At 41.9% G+C, this 23,222-nt stretch overlaps 1 protein-coding gene and 1 long non-coding RNA gene across 2 annotated transcripts in view; both read left to right on the top strand.

The window, feature by feature from the left end:
* Positions 1-21,195, top strand: part of PpD3 (protein phosphatase D3) — a 67,543-nt gene extending 46,348 nt beyond the window's left edge. The window contains exons 5-10 of the mRNA XM_068356136.1: positions 3,221-3,491; positions 3,709-3,851; positions 4,974-5,061; positions 5,977-6,196; positions 16,010-16,091; positions 20,334-21,195. Of these exons, the coding sequence (XP_068212237.1) occupies positions 3,221-3,491; positions 3,709-3,851; positions 4,974-5,061; positions 5,977-6,196; positions 16,010-16,091; positions 20,334-20,393 (864 nt within the window). The 3' untranslated portion in view covers positions 20,394-21,195. The remainder of the gene's footprint in view (positions 1-3,220; positions 3,492-3,708; positions 3,852-4,973; positions 5,062-5,976; positions 6,197-16,009; positions 16,092-20,333) is intronic.
* An 8-nt stretch (positions 21,196-21,203) lies between these two features.
* On the top strand, positions 21,204-23,222 carry LOC137625308 (uncharacterized). The gene is made up of 2 exons (XR_011040832.1): positions 21,204-22,189; positions 22,262-23,222. It is a non-coding gene; the product is annotated as an uncharacterized lncRNA (long non-coding RNA).

Here is a 23,222-nt window from a genome sequence, read left to right as displayed (position 1 = left end):
CGTCTGACTGCCTTCAGACTATCGAAAGACTCTCTAGAGCTAGAGGCTTTTCGAAGGAGGCAGCCAGTGCGATTGCAAGAGCGAGGAGAGCTTCTACCATTAGAGTTTACCAATCGAAGTGGGAAATCTTCCGAAACTGGTGCAAGTCAGTATCTGTATCCTCGTCCAGTACCTCTGTAGCCCAAATCGCTGATTTTCTCTTACACCTGAGAAAGACTCGCTCCCTTTCAGCTTCCACGATCAAGGGCTACAGGAGCATGTTGGCTTCGGTCTTCCGGCATAGAGGCTTAGATCTTTCCAACGATAAAGATTTACAAGATCTCCTTAAGTCTTTTGAAACCTCTAAGGAACGTCGTTTGGCTACTCCTGGATGGAACTTAGACGTGGTCCTAAGGTTCCTCATGTCAGACAGGTTTGAGCCATTACATCCAGCCTCCCTGAAGGATCTCACTCTTAAGACTCTTTTCCTGGTGTGCTTGGCCTCGGCTAAAAGAGTCAGTGAACTTCATGCCTTCAGCAAGAACATCGGTTTTTCTACAGAAAAAGCCACTTGTTCTCTTCAACTTGGTTTCCTGGCCAAGAATGAACTGCCTTCTCGTCCTTTTGATATTCCTTGCTTATCAGAGATCGTAGGCAACGAGCTAGAGAGGGTGTTATGTCCCGTTAGAGCTCTTAAGTTCTATTTAGCTCGTACTAAGCCATTACGAGGTAAATCTGAAGCGTTATGGTGTTCGGTTAAGAAACCATCCTTACCTATGTCAAAGAATGCTTTGTCATATTTTATCAGATTTTTAATACGAGAAGCCCATTCTCACTTGAATGAGGAAGACCGATCTTTGCTTAAGGTCAAGACGCACGAGATTAGAGCTATAGCAACCTCCGTGGCCTTTAAGCAAAATAGATCTCTGCAAAGTATCATGGACGCGACCTTTTGGAGAAGCAAGTCAGTGTTTGCGTCATTTTACTTGAAAGATGTCCAGACTCTTTACGAGGACTGCTACACACTGGGTCCATTCGTAGCAGCGAGTGCAGTAGTGGGTGAGGGTTCTACCACTACACTTCCCTAATTCCAATATCCTTTTAATCTGTCTCTTGAAATGTTTTTAATATTGTTTTATGGGTTGTACGGAAGGCTAAGAAGCCTTTCGCATCCTGGTTGATTTGGCGGGTGGTCAAAGTCATTTCTTGAGAGCGCCCAGATTAGTGGTTTGATGAGGTCCTGTTGTATGGGTTGCAGCCCTTGATACTTCAGCTCCTGGAAGTCTTTCAGCATTCTAAGAGGATCGCTGGGCTTCGTGAGGAAGACAGACTTACAAGGCAGAGTAATCGTCTAAGTCAACTTCCTTACCAGGTACCTATATATTTTGGTTTTGTTATATTGATAACTGTCAAAAACTCCTAGCTTATACGCTGTAAACTTAATTAACTCTGGTCTCTACCCACCGCCTTGGGTGTGAATCAGCTATTATATATTCACCGGCTAAGTTAAATATTTAAAAATGATATTTTAATTATAAAATAAATTTTTGAATAAACTTACCCGGTGAATATATAAATTAAAGGCCCTCCCTTCCTCCCCAATAGAGACGCAGCGGGACGAGAAGAATTGAAGGGTTTGTTTACATGCAAGAGTGGTATCTGACCGACAGTTGGCGCTGGTGGGCACACCCGCAACCTTCATAGCGATCGCTCGCGAGTTTTTTGAGTGTGTTTTCTGTCGAGCCGCTGAGTAGCAGCTATTATATATTCACCGGGTAAGTATATTCAAAAATTTATTTTATAATTAAAATATCATTTTTATTCCACCATCTTCCTTTTGTTATATGCCTTACTAGTCAAAGAAGGAGAGATTTTCTTTTGTAACAGCCTTGGTTTCTGACTGTAAACCTTACAGTAGTTTCGACTCTGGTTCATTAGGTGTATAGGATGCTATTCTCCGCACCTTATCAGGTCCGAGCATAGCGATTCCAGAATTTTAGCCTGCCAGTTTGGTAACAGGGACTTCTTCCCACCTACAAATGAGTCTCCTCCCACCTAAGGATGAATCTCCTCTCACCTAAGGATGCATCTCCTCCCACCTAAGGATGAGTCTCCTCCCACCTAAGGATGAATCTCCTCTCACCTAAGGATGCATCTCCTCCCACCTAAGGATGAGTCTCCTCCCACCTAAGGATGAATCCACTCCCATCTAAGGATGAGTCTCCTCCCATCTAAGAATGAGTTTCCTCTCCTCCCACCTAAAATGAGTCTCCCCCCCACCTAAGGATGAATCCACCCCCACCTAAGACTGAGTCTCCTCCCTCCTAAAATGAGTCTCCCCCCAACCTAAGGATGAATCCACCCCCACCTAAGACTGAGTCTCCTCCCACCTAAGAACGAGTCTCCCCTCACCTAAATTGAGTCTCCCCTCACCTAAAATGAGTCTCCCCTCACCTAAAATGAGTCTCCCCTCACCTAAAATGAGTCTCCCCTCACCTAAGGATGACTCCACCCCCACCTAAGAATGAGTCTCCTCCCACCTAATGATGATTCTACTATTAAAGGACAAAGGTTTGCCTTTGTTTAGGAACAAATCACAGATTATAAAAGTAATTTGTATTTTACCTAGCTATGCAAATCGGAGTCCTTTAACTTAACTATCCACCTTCACTTCCCTTAAATGTCCCAGATGCAATCAAAGTACTGGGATTTGGGGTTGTGGTGGCCGATGTGGTAATGTCCCTGACTGGTGAACTCCAGACTGGGGTTCGAGTACCGCTCAAAGTTTCTTTGGCCGCTGCAATCTTACCATCCTTGTGAACCAAGGGGGGGTTGTTAGGGGAGCTTATAGGTCTATCTGTTGAGTCATTAGCAGCCGTTGGCGGGGCCTCCTTGGTCCTAGCTTGGGTGGAGAGGGGGTTTGGGTGCTGATCATGTATATACAGTATACTGTATGGTTAGTTTCTAGGGCATTGTCATACTCAATAGGACAATGTCACTGTCCCTTGCCCCTGACATTTATGAGCAAACTTTAAACCTTTAAACTGTTCAGAGTATCGGCAGGAGTAAGATGGTCTTTCCTACCTCCTGCCAGTAAATACCAGCTACTGTGGACACCTTGTTATAAGTTTTAACTACTGAGCTCTAGCTGCATTTGAATCACTCCTATTTAAGTACTCACATTTTTGTAGTCAGGAAAAATACAAATTTCTTTTAAAATTTTTCTGATTTTGACTTTCAGATTCTTCTAGACGTCAAGGAACAACTCATGAAGCAGCCCACGTTAGTGGACGTTAAAATTCCGGATAACTCCAAGTTTACTGTTTGCGGCGACATTCACGGGCAGTATTACGATCTCATGAATATATTCCAACTTAACGGTTTACCTTCCACCACAAATCCCTACCTCTTTAATGGCGACTTCGTCGACAGAGGGTCGTTTTCAGTAGAATGCATTTTTGTCTTATTCGGTTACAAACTCCTGTTTCCTGATCATTTCTTCATGTCACGAGGTAAGACCACAACGTTTTGTGCCTTTCAATGTTGAGGTGTAGTGTGGGAATTGTTTTTTTTTATTTTTGTCTTTTAATCATGTCCCTATTCCTAGCTTCAAAACTCACTACTTTATTGCTCTTTGAATTTTTACCTTTTTTACATGCAAAAATATATAGTTTTCCTATTGCAAAATTTCAAAGTCACGAGGTTTTAGTATTTTTCCTGTTTTTGCAGGGAATCATGAGAGTGTAACAATGAACCAGATGTACGGGTTTGAAGGCGAAGTCAAAGCTAAATACACGGCCCAGATGGCTGAACTCTTCACAGAAGTTTACAATTGGCTACCGCTCTGTCACTGTTTAAATAGCAAAGTTCTGGTAAGTGATTGATGTGGTTTATTACCCTTTTTATATATACGCAGAAACATTTGAAGTGTGCAAATTGAGAACTAATACTACTCAGTACTCTAGAAGTTTTATTCCAGCTGTTACCAAGTTGTGGAATGATCTTCCTAATCGGGTGGTTAAATCAGTAGAACTTCAAAAGTTCAAAGTTGGAGCAAATGCTTTTTTGTTGACCAGGCGGACATGAGTCTTTTTATAGTTTATTTATGACATATTTGTTTTTGATGTTGTTAATAGTTTATATAGGACATGTCTGTTTTGACGTTGTTACTTATTTTAGAATGATTTATTGTTAATTTGCTCTCTTCATTTATTTATTTCCTTATTTCCTTTCCTCACTGGGCTATTTTTCCCTGTTGGAGCCCCTGGGCTTATAGCATCTTGCTTTTCCAACTAGGGTTGTTGCTTGGATAGTAATAATAATAATAATAATAATACTGTAATTCAAGATGAAAAATATTGATAGATCCGTAGATTATGTATTTGTATTGAGTGTAGCAATTTCATTCACTAATAGAAATGGTTTTACAGAAGACAGTATAATAATCTGTGTATTATATTTTTTGCTGTACAGTCTTTGTAAAGTTTACATGCATATTCTATTGAGAAAAGCATTTTGGTTTTATTATTATTATTATTATTAGCTAAGCTAAAACCCTAGTTGGAAAAGCAAGATGCTATAAGCCTAAGGGCTCCAACAGGTAAAAGTATCCCAGTGAAGAAAGGAAATGAGGGAATAAATAAACGATGAGAAATGATTAACCGTGAATAAAATATTTTAAAAACTGTTAACAACATCAAAACATATATTTCATATATAAACTATAAAAAACTTGTGTCAGCCTGTTCAACATAAAGAAAATTTGCTGCAAGTTTGAACTTTTTGAAGTTCTACCGATTCAACTACCCGATTAGGAAGATCATTCCACGACTTTAAAACTTGCATCTCATACACACTGGGTAAAGTGCTTTATAATTTGTACTGTCTTATTTCTTTTATCCCCTTTTCTCAATGAATACTACACTTAGCATAGATATCTAAATCAAACTTAATGGAACCGTTTTGTTTTATCAGTTGATACCGAATGATTTCAGGTGATGCACGGAGGCTTATTCAGCAACGACGAAGTTACTTTAGAAGACATACGGAAGACGGACCGGAATCGGCAGCCACCGGAAGAGGGTTTGTCCGAGTTGTGCTTTTGTGATTTGTAATTCTTAATTCCACTCTCATCATCATCTCCTCCTACGCCTATTGATGCAAAGGGTTTCATAGATTTCGCCAGTCATCGCTATCTTGAGTTTTTAATTCAATACTTCTCCATTCATCATCTCCTACTTTGCGCTTCATAGTCTTCAGTTATGTAGGCCTGGGTCTTCCAACTCTTCTAGTGCCCAGCTGAAAGTTTGGTGATTTAATCTCTCTTGGGGAGTTCGAAAAGCGTGCCCAAACAATCTCCATATACCCCTCATCATGATCTCATCCACATATGGCACTCGAGTAATCTTTCTTATAGTTTCATTTCTAATCCTGTCCTGCCATTTAACTCCCAATATCCTTCTGAGGACTTTCATCTCAAATCTACTGTAGGAACTGTAATATAACTGGAATTATGTTCTCAAGCAAGATTTCTTCATATAGTACTGCAGCTTAGCAATATGAAAAGCTTTCAGTGTTTTCTCTTTGTAAATATGTAGTGATGAAATTTATTGATGGTACTGTACCTGTACTCTTGACTAGAGTATTTGCTCTTTTGAGTGATTGATATTACTTATACTGTATATTTATAATTGGTAAAAGGGTTTTGGCAAAGTAACATTGTTAATTTAAAATTTTGTTGTGGATTTTAAAAGAATGAATAATTGTAAGCAGTTTTATGTAACCATCCATATTACAGCAATAATCTTCAATGATTCCTATTTCCGTGAATTGAATTGCTTTTATGATGGCATCACATTATACAAAAAATTTCCTTCAAAATAATGGGACTTTCTTAGTGCAATTGTTATCTTTTATCTAAAACTCACTCGAAGTAATAAATATACTGTATCACATTTCCTTTAAGTTTTGTAGTCATAAAGTTTATTGGTTTCACAGGAATAATGTGCGAGTTATTGTGGAGTGATCCAATGCCATCCATGGGTCGAGCGCCCAGTAAACGCGGCGTGGGAATCCAGTTTGGGCCCGACATAACCAAAAAGTTCCTAGAGAAAAATAACCTCGAGTATGTTATACGCTCGCACGAGGTTAAGGCAGAAGGTTACGAAATTGCTCACGACGGCAAATGCATTACGGTGTTCTCGGCACCAAATTACTGGTAAGTTTATATAAATGTCTTGTCTATAATTGTAACACAATAGAAAGGAATTTTTCAATTTGTCATGTGTCCTCTCTGAGACAAAATACCTTGCCTCTTTAAAAAAGGGATTTTGACGAAGGAAAAATCTATTTCTGGGCGAGGAACCTGTGTCGCCCAGTGAAATGCTCCTTATAGCACCATTTCTAAGGCATAAATATTGCTAAATATACATACATACATATACCAAGGCACTTCCTCCAATTTTGGGGGGTACCCGACATCAACAAATGAAACAAAACAAAAAGGGGACCTCTGCTCTCTACATTCCTCCCAGCCTGACAAGGGACTCAACAGAGTTCAGCTGGTACTGCTAGGGTGCCACAGCCCACCCTCCCCTGTTATCCACCACAGATGAAGCTTCATAACACTGAATCCCCTACTGCTGCTACCTCCGCGGTCATCTAAGGCACCGGAGGAAGCAGCAGGGCCTACCGGAACTGCGTCACAATCGCTCGCCATTCATTCCTATTTCTAGCACGCTCTCTTGCCTCTCTCACATCTATCCTCCTATGACCCAGAGCTTTCTTCACTCCATCCATCCACCCAAACCTTGGCCTTCCTATATACCAGAGAAAAAAGATGCATGGAATGCCAGGAATAAAAACCCTGCCTCTTTAAAAAGATACTTTACCGTAATTTTGTTCCCATTTTCTCTCTTGTAACTCTTAATTCAAAGTGCAATCGTTGGGTTTCCTCCGCCCAGTCTCATCTGAGTGTTCAAGGTCCTCCCCTGCCCTAATGCTGGACAACATCACCCAAATTCCAAAAATTAAATTAATTCAAATGTTTCTACCATCCATTTGCATATTTCTTTTCCCTTTGTTTAGCATTTCTATTCCTTTTCCATTTTTCATCCTCTCTGACCTACTATTTCTTTTCTTTTCTTTTCTATTTATCATCTTATCTGAATTATTATTTCTTTTCTTCATTTATCCTATCTGAATTATTCCTTTTCTTCTCCATGTTATCGCATAAGAATTATTTTTTTCCTTCTCTCTAGAGGATGAAATCCTGGTTGTCCTCCATGCTCTCTCAATCAACTTTTTTTATATTCTTGAGAATGAACCTATGAGAAGGCCAAGGAAATCAAGGGAAATATCAAACCTGAAGACTGAGCATAGGGCTAAAAAGAATGGAAGCCCACTCATTTCATCTCCTACCCCGTGAAGGGAGGAGTCAACACAGAAACATTATGACGATGATTTGAGAATGAACGTTTTCTGTCATGCGCCTTTCTCTCCATTAGGTGTCCCTAATTTTAGAATGAACACTTGGGTGTCCAGCTACTTTTCTTTTATTCTTTTACATTTATCACACCTTGTTTGAAATTGAATTGTCACCTGTCCAACTTTTTTTTCCCTTTTCAGTTTTTGTCTCGGTTAACCCCCAGGCTCTTTGGAAATTTCCAACCCTTAACCCCCAAGGGGTTATTTTTTCCCCAGCACATTTTGCAGTATATTTTTTTTAAATTGCTCTAACAGCCTTAATTTTTGTCATAGAGAGGTCAGGTTGGTCTCATTCTCTTGGAAAATGCCTGAATTTTCTCAAAAAATTATCAAAAATATGAAAAAAAATATTTTTATAACATTTTTTTGCAAGGACGTACCGGTACGTCCATGGGGGTGAAGGGATGAGTTTTTTTAAACGTACCAGTACGTCCTTTGGGGGTAAAAGGGTTAAAAAGGAACAGACTAGCTTCATGCAAATCATGACTTGTAGTACAAAGGTACCCAACTTACAACCATTCTACTTACAAACACTTGGAGATAAAAACACAAATCCTACTGAAAATAACAAAGATATGATACAGAAATACAGTAATAAAACAATATAAGCGACCAGAAGCTTAATGGTAGGAAAGCGTGGTCACCCGCGTGACCTGGGTCGCTCCTGGGCGTGTATCCCTTCGCCCTGGAACGCCCTTGAGAGGCAGCGGAGAGAGGGGCAACTACGCAAAATTCTTGGTCGGTGATTAATAGATCCCCAGGCTCTCCTAAGAAAGTAGTTCGAGGTAAGTATGTTAGGAAAAATACAAATTACTTAAAATTTGTGATTTTTCAATATTAAACTTACCCGATAATCATGTAGCTGTCAACTCCGTTGCCCGACAGAATTCTATGGAGGGATACGCCAGCTATCACAATACTAGAAGGGGGTGTATTTACCAGCGCCACCTGTGGCCAGGTACTCAAGTACTTCTTGTTGACACCTCCTCAATTATTCCTCTGTCGTGCTTCCGGCAAGACGTTCTGGGATACGCTTATGTTCTTGGAGTATTTTCACGACTTTGGTGAAGTATTTCTCTTTGATTTCGGCTGTCGCTTTACTGGAAACTTCTATATTAGCTTAGTTAGCTTTTGGAATTAATTTGATTAATTATGGTGACGTAGAGAGTATGAACTCTCGTTCACCTTTCAATGGCCGACCCTTCCCTTAGACGGAAGTGTTGGTTTCTAAGAGAGTATAGACTCTCTTTCTTAATTTATTTTATATCTCTCCGCCTCTTATAGGCCTCTTCGATTAACTTCCTTTTATTATAAACTTATTAAAATTAATTTTTATATTTGTTTATATTCGACCTTCCTAATAGTAGGCGGTCTTTTCTTGGTACCGAAGTTAATTAACATTGAGCCCGTCATTTCGGTTTTACCTGTTAACATATTATGCTATTTCCGCCACAGAGTTTGAAAGAATTTCTTTGATAGTCTCGTACTGTTTTCAAAGTTGAACTAACGTTTTGTTTTGTCTCTGCAGTTGTTGACGTTCAGAACGTTCAACTTGCACTCTATCGTTACGATAGAGAAAGAATGTTCACGGTTTCACGTTGCAGTAAGAGTAACCGTGTCTAGCGTTTTGTTCATTCTTTCTTAACTTAATGGTTTTGATCCTAATAAAGGAACTTTTCAGTTTTTTCCTTTAACAATAATATGTTTTAACGATATATATGATTGGGCTCTTCTCTCAGGTTCTAAGTCAAGAGAGAGAGAGAGAGAGAGAGATAGAGACGGAGGGAGAAAGAGGATAAACGTTTCATTCAAGCCTGCAAGGCGTACGAGTAACGTCGTTATCGTTTTTGCTCTTCTCCCTAGTCTCTTTAGGGGAAGAAACTAAACGTTTCTAGAGTGATCTAGTGTTTAGTCTCTTTCCAGCCACTGAATTATCTTTCATTAGATTTTTCTGTTACATTGTAATTCTGTTTTCGCAATTACTAACTTTTGAGAAAGGATAGAATTGCGTGTTTCAGGTACAAACCACTTAAAGTTTCGAGTTCAGTGAAATAAGTGCAAACAGAAATCAAAGTGATAAGTGATTAGCGCAAAGTATGTCAGTGTTGTGCATGAGGGTACTTTTGTGCGCGCCAGTCGTCCTCCCAGTCCGGGACCTCTTGCAAGCTCCCAAGCCCAGGGGAGAAGCAATGTCGAAGGGCAGAAGGGTTCAGCAGGCCTTGATCGGCGCACAGAAGTATCCTCGGTGGTTGTGGGCGTGTCTTACCGAGACCGTCATTCCCACCCGCAGACGATTGAGCCCTTATTTTGCTCGTCTGCAGAAGAAATTTAGGGGAGAAAACGCTGGTCTCAGGTCTCAAGACCTTTTAAACGTAAGTCCAGACCTATGCCAGACGTACGAAGTTAGAGTTCACAGTCATTGGGTTAGCTCTGACTCTCCTCAGTCATCAGTTCTCCGCCTAAGAGGAGTTAGGTTCTGCCACAACAGAGCTCGACTGTTAAGGCTTTACCTCAGCCTACTGTAGTTTCTGCCGACCCCAAGTGGACTCTACTACAGTCCATGCAAGCACTGCTTTCGGACTTGATGCGTGAGTGTCGGGCTGAGAGTGTTGCGCATCCGCCTCCGCCTACACTCCCTCCGCCTATGCTCGCTCCGCCTGATCGCAGTACCACCTGCCAGGCGTACGATGTTGTGGACTCTACTACAGTCCATGCAAGCACAGCTTTCGGACTTGATGCGTGAGTGTCGGGCTGAGAGTGTTGCTCCTCCGCCTCCGCCTACACTCCCTCCGCCTACACTCGCTCCGCCTGATCGCAGTACCACCTGCCAGGCGTACGATGTTGTGGACTCTACTACAGTCCATGCAAGCACAGCTTTCGGACTTGATGCGTGAGTGTCGGGCTGAGAGTGTTGCTCCTCCGCCTCCGCCTACACTCCCTCCGCCTACACTCGCTCCGCCTGATCGCAGTACCACCTGCCAGGCGTACGATGTTGTGGACTCTACTACAGTCCATGCAAGCACAGCTTTCGGACTTGATGCGTGAGTGTCGGGCTGAGAGTGTTGCTCCTCCGCCTCCGCCTACACTCCCTCCGACTACGCTCGCTCCGCCTGATCGCAGTATCACCTGCCAGGCGTACGATGTTGAGCCACGTGCTGAGTTTGCTGTTCCCAGTGGTGTTCAGCCTCCGCCTTCCTTAAAGCAACCTTTACAATGGGATCAGGAGGATTTTACCTCTCTTCCTCCGCCTCCACTTGCTGTTCCACCAGTGATGCAACACTCGGTTGAGGTACAACAACCTCTCCCGTCCATGAGTCAGTCTCCTCAGCTCTCGCTGCAGCGAGCTCAACCCTCCACAAGGCAAGCACCACAACACCTTAGCCTTGCGCCTCAGGAGCCTCAGCTTGCGAGACATTTACCTTGTTCTGCGCAGCCTCTTCCTCATCGCGCTCCGCTCACACCACAGGAACTGGAACTTGCTACTCCGCTTCCGCCAACCGCTCAGCAAGCGCAACCCTTGGGTTCAACCACTCATGCTAGGAGTCAGCCTCCTCCACCCATGCGCCTTCCTTCTGCTTGTCTTTTATTCAGCCTTTGCAGACTGAGCCTCAGGTGTTCCCTTAACAGAGTCTTGAAGAGGAAACCACAACTATTGTTGTTCCAGCTCGTTATGACTCTGCTGTTCAGCATACCTTACCTCCATTTTCAAACCATGGCAAAAATATGAATCATGAGTTATGAATGTAAGGTAAACATTATGTTGATTTTTAATCCCCATGCAAGCATGCATAAAGCACTCTAGCACTGGTCATGGAATTTCTGAGAAATGTTAAACGCCATGCACACGCTCTGCTTTCCTTACAGCAGGCTCTGCTTACAGCAGGCTCTGCTTACTACATGCTCAGCATACAGCATGCTCTGCATTCAGCATGCTCTGCATACAACATGCTCTGCATACAGCATGCTCTGCATTCAGCATGCTCTGCATACAACATGCTCTACATACAGCATGCTCTGCATACAGCATACTCTGCATACATCATGCTCTGCATACCTTACCGCATGCTTCTCAGTCACACATCTTGGGTTGTTGCTAACTCACTAGACTCAAGCAGTTTCATAACGTTGCCTTCTAGTCTGCTGATTTTGCACCAGTGAACCCTCACTCAGAGAACTTAGCTTTTCTAGGATAAGGTCCCTGTAGATGAGAAAGTTCTTTTCTCCCTCCTTCTGATATTCCCTTGAGGACTCTGTCATTTGGAGGGAGCCTTTAGCTGCATAACCTCTTATGGACTTTTATTTAAGCATAACATGCTTACAGGGAAGGTTATGGTTCCACTTCAGTCGCTAATCCCGTCTGTTACCACACCTGCTCCCATAGACCTTGAGCTGTGTTGCATGACATGCAGTCCAAGCTTAGTCCTTGTTAGAGGATTTTTTGTTTACGGAGTCAATGTGTCACGGGGAAGACGTTCAACAACCAACAGAAGTGACTTGTTGTGACGCAGTGCGGCAACCTCAGCAACCCGTTAAGGAGTTGTCTGTATGACCCAGACAGTCTAGACAGATTCGGGTTGTCACTGTACTTCCTCGCTTGCCCATGATTGACAGTTCACAGACTGTGCAGCAGTATCATGATCTTGTGTCCGGCTCCGTCAGACGACTGGCTTTTAAGAGCTCCCACAAGTCGTCGCTGTCTGGAGATTTTCAAATGGACTATGGATCTGACCAAGGAACTGGGCCTCCTGGTCAATTTTGAGGAGTCTCAGCTCGTTCCATCCCAGACCATTGTCTCCTTGGGTATGGATCTTCAGAGTCGAGCTTTTCGGACTTGTCCGTCGGCCCCAAGGATCTTCCAAGCCCTAGAATGCATCCAGAGCATGCTGAGAAGGAACCGATGCTCAGTCAGGCAGTGGATGAGTCTAACAGGGACACTTTCATCGCTGGCCCTGTTCATCGAGTTAGGGAGACTCCACCTCCGCCCCCTTCAGTTTCATCTAGCTGCTCACTGGATAAAGGACATGACGCTAGAGACGGTCTCAGTTCCTGTTTCCGAAGAGATGAGGTCTACTCTAACGTGGTGGAAGAACAGCATTCTTCTCAAGGAAGGTCTACCATTGGCTGTTCAGACCCCCGACCACCGTCTCTTCTCGGACGCATCGGACACGGGCTGGGGTGCGACACTGGACGGACAGGAATGCTCGGGAACATGGAATCAGGAGCAAAGGACACTTCACATCAATTGCAAGGAGTTGTTGGCAGTTCATCTGGCCTTGATAAACTTCAAGTCCCTCCAGCTAAACAAGGTGGTGGAGGTGAACTCCGACAACACCACAGCCTTGGCTTACATCTCCAAGCAGGGAGGGACTCATTCGAGGAAGTTGTTCGAGATCGCAAGGGACCTCCTCATTTGGTCAAAAGATCGAAAGCTCACGCTGGTAACGAGGCTCATTCAGGGCGATATGAATGTCATGGCAGATCGCCTCAGCCGGAAGGGTCAGGTCATCCCCACAGAGTGGACCCTTCACAAGAATGTTTGCAGCAGACTTTGGGCCCTGTGGGGTCAGCCAACCATAGATCTATTCGCTACCTCGATGACCAAGAGGCTCCTCTTGTATTGTTCTCCGATTCCAGACCCAGCAGCAGTTCACGTGGATGCCTTTCTGCTGGATTGGTCCCATCTCGACCTGTATGCATTCCCGCCGTTCAAGATTGTCAACAGGGTACTTCAGAAGTTCGCCTCTCACAAAGGGACACGGCTGACGTTGGTTGCTCCCCTCTGGCCCGCGAGAGAATGGTTCACCGAGGTACTGCAATGGCTGGTCGACGTTCCCAGGACTCTTCCTCTAAGAGTGGACCTTCTGCGTCAACCTCACGTAAAGAAGGTACACCCAAACCTCCACGCTCTTCGTCTGACTGCCTTCAGACTATCGAAAGACTCTCAAGAGCTAGAGGCTTGTCGAAGGAGGCAGCCAGAGCGATTGCCAGAGCAAGGACGACATCCACTCTCAGAGTCTATCAGTCTAAATGGGAAGTCTTCCGAAGCTGGTGCAAGGCCAATGCAGTTTCCTCAACCAGTACCACTGTTACCCAGATTGCTGACTTCCTGTTACATCTAAGGAACGTAAGATCCCTATCAGCTCCTACGATCAAGGGTTACAGAAGTATGTTGGCAGCGGTTTTCCGCCACAGAGGCTTGGATCTTTCCTCCAACAAAGATCTACAGGACCTCCTTAGGTCTTTTGAGACCTCAAAGGAACGTCGGTTGTCCACTCCAGGCTGGAATCTAGACGTGGTCCTAAGGTTCCTAATGTCATCAAGATTTGAACCGCTCCAATCAGCCTCTTTTAAGGACCTCACATTAAAAACACTTTTCCTCGTGTGCTTAGCAACAGCTAAAAGAGTAAGTGAGATCCACGCCTTCAGCAGGAACATAGGTTTCACATCTGAAACGGCTACATGTTCCTTGCAGCTCGGTTTTTTGGCTAAAAACGAGCTTCCTTCCCGTCCTTGGCCTAAGTCGTTCGAGATCCCAAGCCTGTCCAACATGGTGGGGAACGAACTGGAGAGAGTACTTTGCCCAGTTAGAGCTCTTAAGTACTATCTAAGAAGGTCAAAACCATTATGAGGACAATCAGAAGCCTTATGGTGTGCTATCAAGAAGCCTTCTCTACCAATGTCTAAGAACGCAGTTTCTTACTACATCAGGCTTCTGATTAGAGAAGCAAATTCTCATCTGAAGGAAGAAGACCTTGCTTTGCTGAAGGTAAGGACACATGAAGTGAGAGCTGTGGCTACTTCAGTGGCCTTCAAACAGAACCGTTCTCTGCAGAGTGTTATGGATGCAACCTATTGGAGAAGCAAGTCAGTGTTCGCATCATTCTATCTCAAAGATGTCCAGTCTCTTTACGAGTACTGCTACACCCTGGGACCATTCGTAGCAACGAATGCAGTAGTAGGCGAGGGCTCAGCCACTACATTCCCATAATCCCATAACTTTTTAACCTTTCTCTTGAATACTTTTTATGGGTTGTACGGTCGGCTAAGAAGCCTTCCACATCCTTGTTGATTTGGCGGGTGGTCAATTCTTTCTTGAGAAGCGCCGAGGTTAAAGGTTGTGATGAGGTCCTTTAGTATGGGTTGCAGCCCTGTATACTTTAGCACCTTTGAGTTGATTCAGCCTCCCAAGAGGAACGCTGCGCTCAGTAAGGAAGACGATCTTATTAAAGGCAGAGTAACGGTTCAAGTCGACTTCCTTACCAGGTACTTATTATTTCATTGTTATTGTGGATAACTGATTATATGAAATACGGGATACTTAGCTATCCTTTAGTCTTGTACACTGGTTTTTCACCCACCCCCCTGGGTGTGAATCAGCTACATGATTATCGGGTAAGTTTAATATTGAAAAATGTTATTTTTATTAGTAAAATAAATTTTTGAATATACTTACCCGATAATCATGATTTAATCGACCCTCCCTTCCTCCCCATAGAGAACCAGTGGACCGAGGAATAATTGAGGAGGTGTCAACAAGAAGTACTTGAGTACCTGGCCACAGGTGGCGCTGGTAAATACACCCCCTTCTAGTATTGTGATAGCTGGCGTATCCCTCCATAGAATTCTGTCGGGCAACGGAGTTGACAGCTACATGATTATCGGGTAAGTATATTCAAAAATTTATTTTACTAATAAAAATAACATATTATTATTATTACTTGCTAAGCTACAACCCTACTTGGAAATGCGGGATACTGTAAGCCCAGGGGCCCCAACGGGAAAAGTAGCCCAGTAAGGAAAGGGAACAAGGAAAAATAAAATATTTTAAGAACAGTAACAACATTAAAATAGGTATTTCCTAAATAAACTATAAAATTTTTAATAAAACAAGAAGAAGAGAAATTAGATAGAATAGTGTGCCCAAGCCGTAAGCAAAGCAACATTTGTAGTAACAAGATATTTAAATCATATGAAATCCAACTATTTATTTACTTTTGTAGCTGGAAATCATAGGGCTAGGATTCAGATTTGACGTAACCTAGGCCAAAATGTGATAAAATTTTACTTACAAACAATTTGACATATAAACCACTTCTTGGAACCAATTAAGATTGTAATTTGAAGACCTTTTGTACAATGCTGTAATAGTTGCTAGAAGTGAATAGTCTTTCTGGGTTGTTTTTGAGTAATTCAACATTTATCTCTCTTTAAGAAAACTAAAGTCTGTTTTGTGCAATGAGAATGAGAAAGCTTTTTTGATTCTTTTAATTTTCTATTTATGAATATTACCTCAATGGAATTTTTCTCAGCGTAGGTATGCTGGTTAAGCAGTGTGTGGTTAGCACTTGATGTTCTTTGGAACATCCTTAAGTAAGTCCCAAGAGCTTTGGTGTATTTGGCTGTTCACTTTAATCTCTTAGAGCTCAGGTTTTTATAGTTAAGAAAAATACAAATTACCTCCAAATTTGTCATTTTATTTTCTGTTTTTGGTTTCTCTCTTTTTTTTTATTTCATGAATTTCATCTTTTTTTTTTGTATATTTCAGTGATACCATGGGAAACTTGGGCTCTTTTATAACGATGACGGGTAAAGATTTGAAACCTAAGTACACGACATACGAGGCTGTGGTAAGTATTAGTTATTGTACTATTGTTTGAAAAATTCTTATAAAGATTTTAAGTTCTAATTTTATTTTTTAATGAGGTATGTCAACAGCGACGTTTTCAGTTAATGTTGATGTATGCTATGTAATTTAATTCCATGATTTGGTGTTATTATTACTAGTACTACCATTATTAGTTAATAAAGGTGCAAGGTGAGTAAAAAAAAGCAGAAGGTTTTGAACCCCAAAGCACCCCACACAGAAAAGAAATTGAATAGTGTAAAATAAATTACTTTTAAAATACACACAAAACTCAGGATCCAGAAATAGCAAGTCTTTGACAATGCCACAAAGCTTATACAATTGTTCCAAAAGAAATGCTCTCTTGATTAAGTTTTTTTTACTGGATACTATAGTACATGCAGCGGACTTATCATAGTACACAGCAAGTGGTACTAAAGGGTCTTTAACAACAGTTGTCCATTTTCATATGGATGATATTTTATATTTGATGGCTTTAGAGGTAAGTATCAAATATTAATCCCATTTTTGCCCCTATGCTAATACAAGCCCTTTCTTTGAACTCAGCTCTAGCGCAGTACATACTTTTTGGACTAAACAAAGCTTAGCTGATTTTTTTTTTTCAAAAAAAATTTTAATCTTTTCAGATTGATCAAGAGTGCTTGCAATGGAGACTCTGCAAGTAGGCATGTGGGGTAGCCCTTGTAAACCTGTCTGCAATTGCGGTAGGTTTATGAGTCAGCAGAATGTAGATCCCCATTCTTTGTGCCCTTTTTGTAAGGGGAATGACTACGCAGTCGTTCCCCTGTGACCAGTGCAGGTCGTAGGCACCTTTGCAGTGGTCTGAGTATGACAGAAGGAGGAAGAATAAGGCTCAGAGGGATTATGGATGTCAGGGTCTTCCCGCAAATTGAAAAAGTCATGTATCTTTTGCCTTCCAGTGCTTGAACTGTTTTGGCTTCTTCGGCTTCTTCCAGAGCCGAGCCCTCTGGAAGAAAACCAAGGAAGGATGGAGAAAATGATTTGTCCTATAAGCAATCTTCGGGTGAGGTAGTTTTATAATTTTATCCCAGAGAAGGGGATATTCTCTGCCTTTCTCCTCGAAAAGTGTCTATTGTTGTAGTAGCTGATGACGTTTCCAGGAACATGGACCATAGGACCTTGTCCTGCCTTTTGATGGTGTTCAATCTGCAGAGAAGCTTTTTAATGTCTTGGTATATGCTAGGACCCCTAAGACTTGTGTTGCTATGCCTTCCTCATTTGCTGAGGGAGCATTGGATATGGTGCCCATTGACCAGTTTTTGCCTGCTAAAGGAGATCTTCAATCTTCCCTATCTGTTGTGTCGTAGCCACTAGGTAGATAATCCCATCAATGACTTCTGGCTTGGAGAAGAAATGACTTCGCCCTCCTTATCAACCCAGCCCTGTACATTTGACCTCGTCCTCTGCTGCAGAACTTATATGTGCTGGCTGACCTTCAAAGATGAAGAAGATTCCCCATACCAAGTTTTATCAGACTTCTTTTAACCCTTCACTGGAGTATGACTGGGGTGGTACAGCAACTTACTAACCTGTAGGAAGGTAAAGTATTACAAGGACCTGGCACTTCTCCTGCTGCCAGATGAAGGAAGAAGACAACATGTCTTTTTCCTTCATCTGACAGCGACAAGTTCAGTATAACTCAACACAGAATACGAGAGAGACCTTCTGAATGAGATTTATGATGAGATGAGACTCCAGAGCCAGCGAGATCACCTCTTTCGCCATGATCCCCGTAGGAAGGTTCTCTTCGTCTATGATTACTTTCAGGCGATACCTACGGGATAGTTCTTTACGTGCACAATCACCTCCATCCGCACAATATCTAGAGACATCAGGACTTTGAGCATTCAGTCTCCAGATGCAAAGTTTCCAAGCAGAACCTCTAAGAGCAGTGTTTTCACAAGTACACAAGTAAGGTCTCCGTACTCTTGGGATCCACATGAACACTACTATGTGTTAAGGCTCCACAATCATTGTCCCCACACGTGAAACCATGTGCCATCTCACCTGCAGATAGAACTCCATGCCTTCACTTGCTGTGAGGTTGTCACAATCATGCTTTTCCAGTTTTAGGTCTTCCCTTGCAGAATTTTCACGAGTTCATCCAGCAATAGATCACGTGCTAGGTCTTTTTTGTGTATGGTATCAATGTGATCGTTCCACGTGGGGACGTTCGTCAGTGAGTACACCACGCATTCCTACTTCACGTGATAAGACTCAAAAACCCAATCCCTTGAAACTGGACATCCAGATACTCATCAAGTGATTGAGAGGTGTAAGCTTCCAGAGGACATTCTCCTTCCTCTTCCCTTTGCTCGAGGCCTTCACTGGTAGTTTGTTGTACCCAGATGTTTCAGCTAGAAGCCCTTCTCAGTATTCCATCTCTACGAGAGAGAAGGACAGGCCTTCCTATTTGCATGAAGGGTCGAGGAGGAGATTTTCTCGCATCTATGTTGAGGTTTTATCAGACCGTCACAGACTCCTCATTTTCGGTTGACAGGCTGCCAAAGAACAAACCTGTCCGCAGATCCTACCCATGTTCTTCCATGTGTCCTTCAGTGGTATAAACTTCTGCCCTGTCACTCAAGATACACACAGGGGCAAAGGGCACCATTCTGGCTTCAGAGGAATCAAACCTGCTTGCTGTTATCCCTGCTCAAGAGGAAACAGGCGAAACCACAAAAGCTACCATCAGATCACACCGAGACCTCACCACTCCCTACAGAGGAGGAGTCCAGAGACACAATTGATCGTTTGGTACCTGATTCTGGACCAGCACCAGAGGAGACGAAAAATCCTGAGACAGAATCAATGCTTGTCAAGATCTTGTCCCTCATCTAAGAGTTTAACGACCTTGGGAAGGCATCTAGGGTCCAGTGAAGGGGGGTGGTTGACCTCCATCGTTTGTCGCTTAAGTGCTCCTCGAGGTTTGAGGCCCGCCCTTGAACTGCCTTGGTCTGAGATTGCTCTACAGATGCTGGAAAGCGTAGTTGCTTAGATCTCTGGTCGAGGATCTTGCCTCCTGCACTCTCCTTTCAAAGCTAGATTCTATGTTCCAATGGATGCCAACCCTGCTACACTTCCAGTTGATACTTCTGTGGCAACGATAACTAGGAACTTCAGTCGAGAGATTTTTGATAGAGGGGACTGTGCTCTTGAGTGTCCAAGCCTTTCACCATGAAAGTCACCTACGTGGGGAGCATCTAGGTGACTTTGTGGCTAGACTACTTTGCTATATCTTAAGGTTTGACAAACCCCAAGAATAAGTTCACAGACCTGATTACGGCCTTCTTAGTTCACCAGTCAGACAATCAGTGGGCTATCTTGGTACTCAAACAGAGGGATGCAATAGTTTCCAAGTTTGCGAGGCAGATTGGTCATCGGGAGGCCGTAGCATTAAGGGACTCTGGTGTTGTTGAACCCAGCCCCTTTCTTATCTCATTATGCGATGTGCAAGGCACAGTAGAGAATTGGAGGAAGATGAGTGCAGCAACTTACTAACCTGTAGGAAGGTAAAGTATTAAAAGGACCTGGTTTTTCTGCTCCTGCTCCCAGACGAAGGAAGAAGACGACACGTCTTCTTCCTTCATCTGACAGCGACAAGTTCAGTTCAACTCAAGACAGTGTGAGTATTCATTACTTCTCTTGTAGTTTATTTATTACCTTACAGTATTTCCTCACCTCACCAGGCTATTTTTTTTCTGTTGGAGCCCTTGGGCTTATGGCATCCTGCTTTTCCAACTGCAGTTGGTACTTTGCTAGGGTAATAATAATAATAATGATAATAAGGAAGACTCCCCTAAAAATAAAAAGTTTGTATCCACATCGGAATAAACTACAAAGGTCATCTTATTTCATCCACCCCACAAGTCTTGCCGAGGATAGAATGGAGCTTGCCTCGCAGCAGAGTGTAGCACTGCCCAGCAGAGGAGTTGCTTAGTAACCTATCATAGTTACCAGTTAAGCACCTTTTTATTTATTTTGTTCTTTGGTCAGAAAATCAACTTGGGAATAAACCTAATAAATCACTCAGTTTGTATAACTAGGTAAAATACAAGTTGTATTAAAATTTGTTGTGTTATTAGAACTTTAAAATTTTAACGTCACTTTTGGTAGTATTAGTAGCATTTTATGTATGTCTTTTATCAATTATTTAAAGTTTTCTCTACTCATGCATTAATTGCACATTTTTTTTCTTTCCCAGCCGCATCCTCCGGTGAAGCCAATGGCGTACGCAAATTCCCTTCTAAGTATGTTTAGTTAGAGCCAACTGCCGTCTAGTCAAAGGAAGAGCCGCAGGCCAGGCAGTACTTGCATGGCTTGCTGTCTAATTATTTGGTTGCAAAGGCATCGAACCAAGAGTGGAACACAGCCGATGAGAAAGCCTTCCCTTCGCTCGTCCCCCACCCCTCCCCCCGGTCATCAAATCCCACGCGCGGGATGGTGTGTCTCTTTACGGATCTCAAAATTAATAGGAACTATAGCTCGGAGAAGTGTGCCTTTTTGAATAAGTAAAGCTAAGTACAATAACCGTATCATAGACTATAATATACACTCAAACACATGGAGAATATTTTTAATGTAAACGAATACTCGGAGTCTCAATATTGGGTATATTTCACACTAGAAATTTTTTATTTTATTCTATCAAGAGAAGTTGCCTCACTGTGTGATATAGTTACAACTTAAACCCGGTTTAGAAAGTCTTGTAAAATTAGGGAAGAGTGGTATCAGTCACTCTCATCAGAAGGAAAGATAATATGTCAGTCCATGAAGAATTCTTTAAGAGTGCTGTACTGTAAGATAAGTTCCCCATATAGTATATCATTCTATGTGAATTAGGAAGAGAGCTTTAAATGATCGTCACCGAGGAATGTAGTCGAACCGCCGTGGCTGCCGTTGTTTTGCAAGGATGCCCGGCTTCTAATCAGCCTACCCAGAGCCACTTGTAGATCAGAAGACCAAACTCCTTAGAAGACACTCGTCCGTCTCCACAGTACTCCATCTCGTTTGAAAATGCTGCAGCCTGGAGAACTAGTTGAAGGTTATAGATGAGATATCAACACAGATATCTCTCTCTCTCTCTCTCTCTCTCTCTCTCTCTCTCTCTCTCTCTCTCTCTCTCTCTCTCTCTCTCTCTCTCTCTCTCTCTCTCTCTCTCTCTCTCTCTCAAATAATGTTCTCTTGTGTTCCTGTTGCATGGATTTCTTCATATACTGCCACAATTTTCTCATGCAAAATATACTTAATTGTGATTAATTACAATACTTTTTTTATTGCCAGATTTTAAGTCATGTTAAGATATTGGTTATCTCATAAATAAGTTAAGACAGTTGTGGTTCTTGAGATCAGTCGAGATAATTAGTGCCATTTGGGAAAATGCAAAAACATTTATATTTTAATTGTTGATTTATTGTTACAGTTTTCACAAACCAGAGGTAACTACGTTTGTGTTTTGTGTTACCCAGCGTCGTACGATGTATGATAGTTCTCTTCTGTGTGGATATGAGAGATGATTTTTGTTCCAAGTTTGGTTTTGTATTTCTTATGTTTTTTTTAGTTTTTTATGTTCAAATTAGTATTTAGTCGTTATTGATGAATTACCAGTCCTTTATTTTCTGTTATTTAACAGGTGGTTAATTTATTTAACTGAAATTTAAAGTTGATAATTGATTCTGCAGTTTTTTTGGTGCTTTTTGCCATATCAAAGCTGACTTCACTCTTACAGTGGTGCTTTGGCTGTAGGAGCCAATCAAGAGAGATAAGAGTTTCAATGCTCATTGTGTTACTAAATGGTGTGATAATGTCCTCCTTATTTCAAGGGCTTCCCTCTTGGATATCTTTATTTCCACTTGTAACGCTAGCCCAATTCCAAAATGAATAGTATTCTAGTTGACTTGATATTTTGTTTAATAACATCTAACTCTGAACTCTAATCCTGTTCTTGGATCTAGTTTATTTCCCTTCCTTGAGGCTACTCTGGTTTACAGGGAAACAAACCTCCTTGCCAGTTGTGTGTATCTTGTTGAAGTTTAACGTTTTATCTGTTTCCTTTGTTAGGTTTCTGGTGCCAATTGTGTACATCTTTTTGAAATTTTTCATTTTATCGGATTTATCGGATTCCTTTGTTAGGTTTCTGTTTTTTAAAGTTTAGTAGTTCAAGGTCCTCTTTCTCCACCTGATCTTTTTGCTTTCAATGCAAATGGTATCCGGGACTAAAATTTGAGTACAGTAATACTATTTAGCCTTCAATTATCAGAGGTCCCTTATACCTTGTGCATATTATGTGTGACATCAGTAGCATTTGTTTTGAAAATCATCGGTTGACTTTATCTTGATTTAAGTTGTCCCATACATTAGGCCCAGTCACTCACATCTCGTATCATTTTTCATGAAAGCACCGTGAATCATATACCTGCACAGTGCAAGTAAATCCAGGTTGTTTCTGTTTGGAATGAATTTCATCATATTCTGTGCCCAAGAAAAGTGTACGCTATTAGCGACCTCGCTCACGTTATACTTGCTGCAGGTGCTCTTGGGTTTTTCTTAGTACAGTATTACATTCTTGCCTTTGATTATGAAGTTTTGTAGTAGATTGAACCTAGAAATGAATGAATCAAGTTCTCAGAAGGACCTCATCATTTTAGTTGTAAACTGGCTTTTCTCTCTCTCTCTCTCTCTCTCTCTCTCTCTCTCTCTCTCTCTCTCTCTCTCTCTCTCTCTCTCTCTCTCTCTCTGTTTTTGTGTGTGTGTGTTTGTGCTTTCCTTGTCAATGGAAAACAGGCTCATTGAATTAGTTATAGTGCAATTTGCTCGAAATGTATTGTTTCCTTGTTGCGAGTTTTTGTTTTAACTTAGTTTACTGTACTGTATTTCATCCTCTTATTTAAGTTTCTGTGGCAGCGATAAAAAGGACTCCATGCTGGTGGAAATGTGGCGTTCACTCATATGTATATGAGCTTATCCCCAGCTCAGATCTATTTTATAAATTTTATTGTAAGATTTACTTTCAGTGAAGAGCATTTTGTAGGTTAAATGCCAATTTTTTATAGTTTACAGATAGAAAATAAACTTTAAGTGATTATGGACGAGA

Source organism: Palaemon carinicauda, chromosome 32 (assembly GCF_036898095.1).
Source record: "Palaemon carinicauda isolate YSFRI2023 chromosome 32, ASM3689809v2, whole genome shotgun sequence".
NCBI classification, from domain to species: Eukaryota; Metazoa; Arthropoda; class Malacostraca; order Decapoda; family Palaemonidae; genus Palaemon; species Palaemon carinicauda.
The sequence above is the reverse complement of the archived record's forward strand: the minus strand, read 5'-3'. Positions and strand labels throughout refer to the sequence as shown.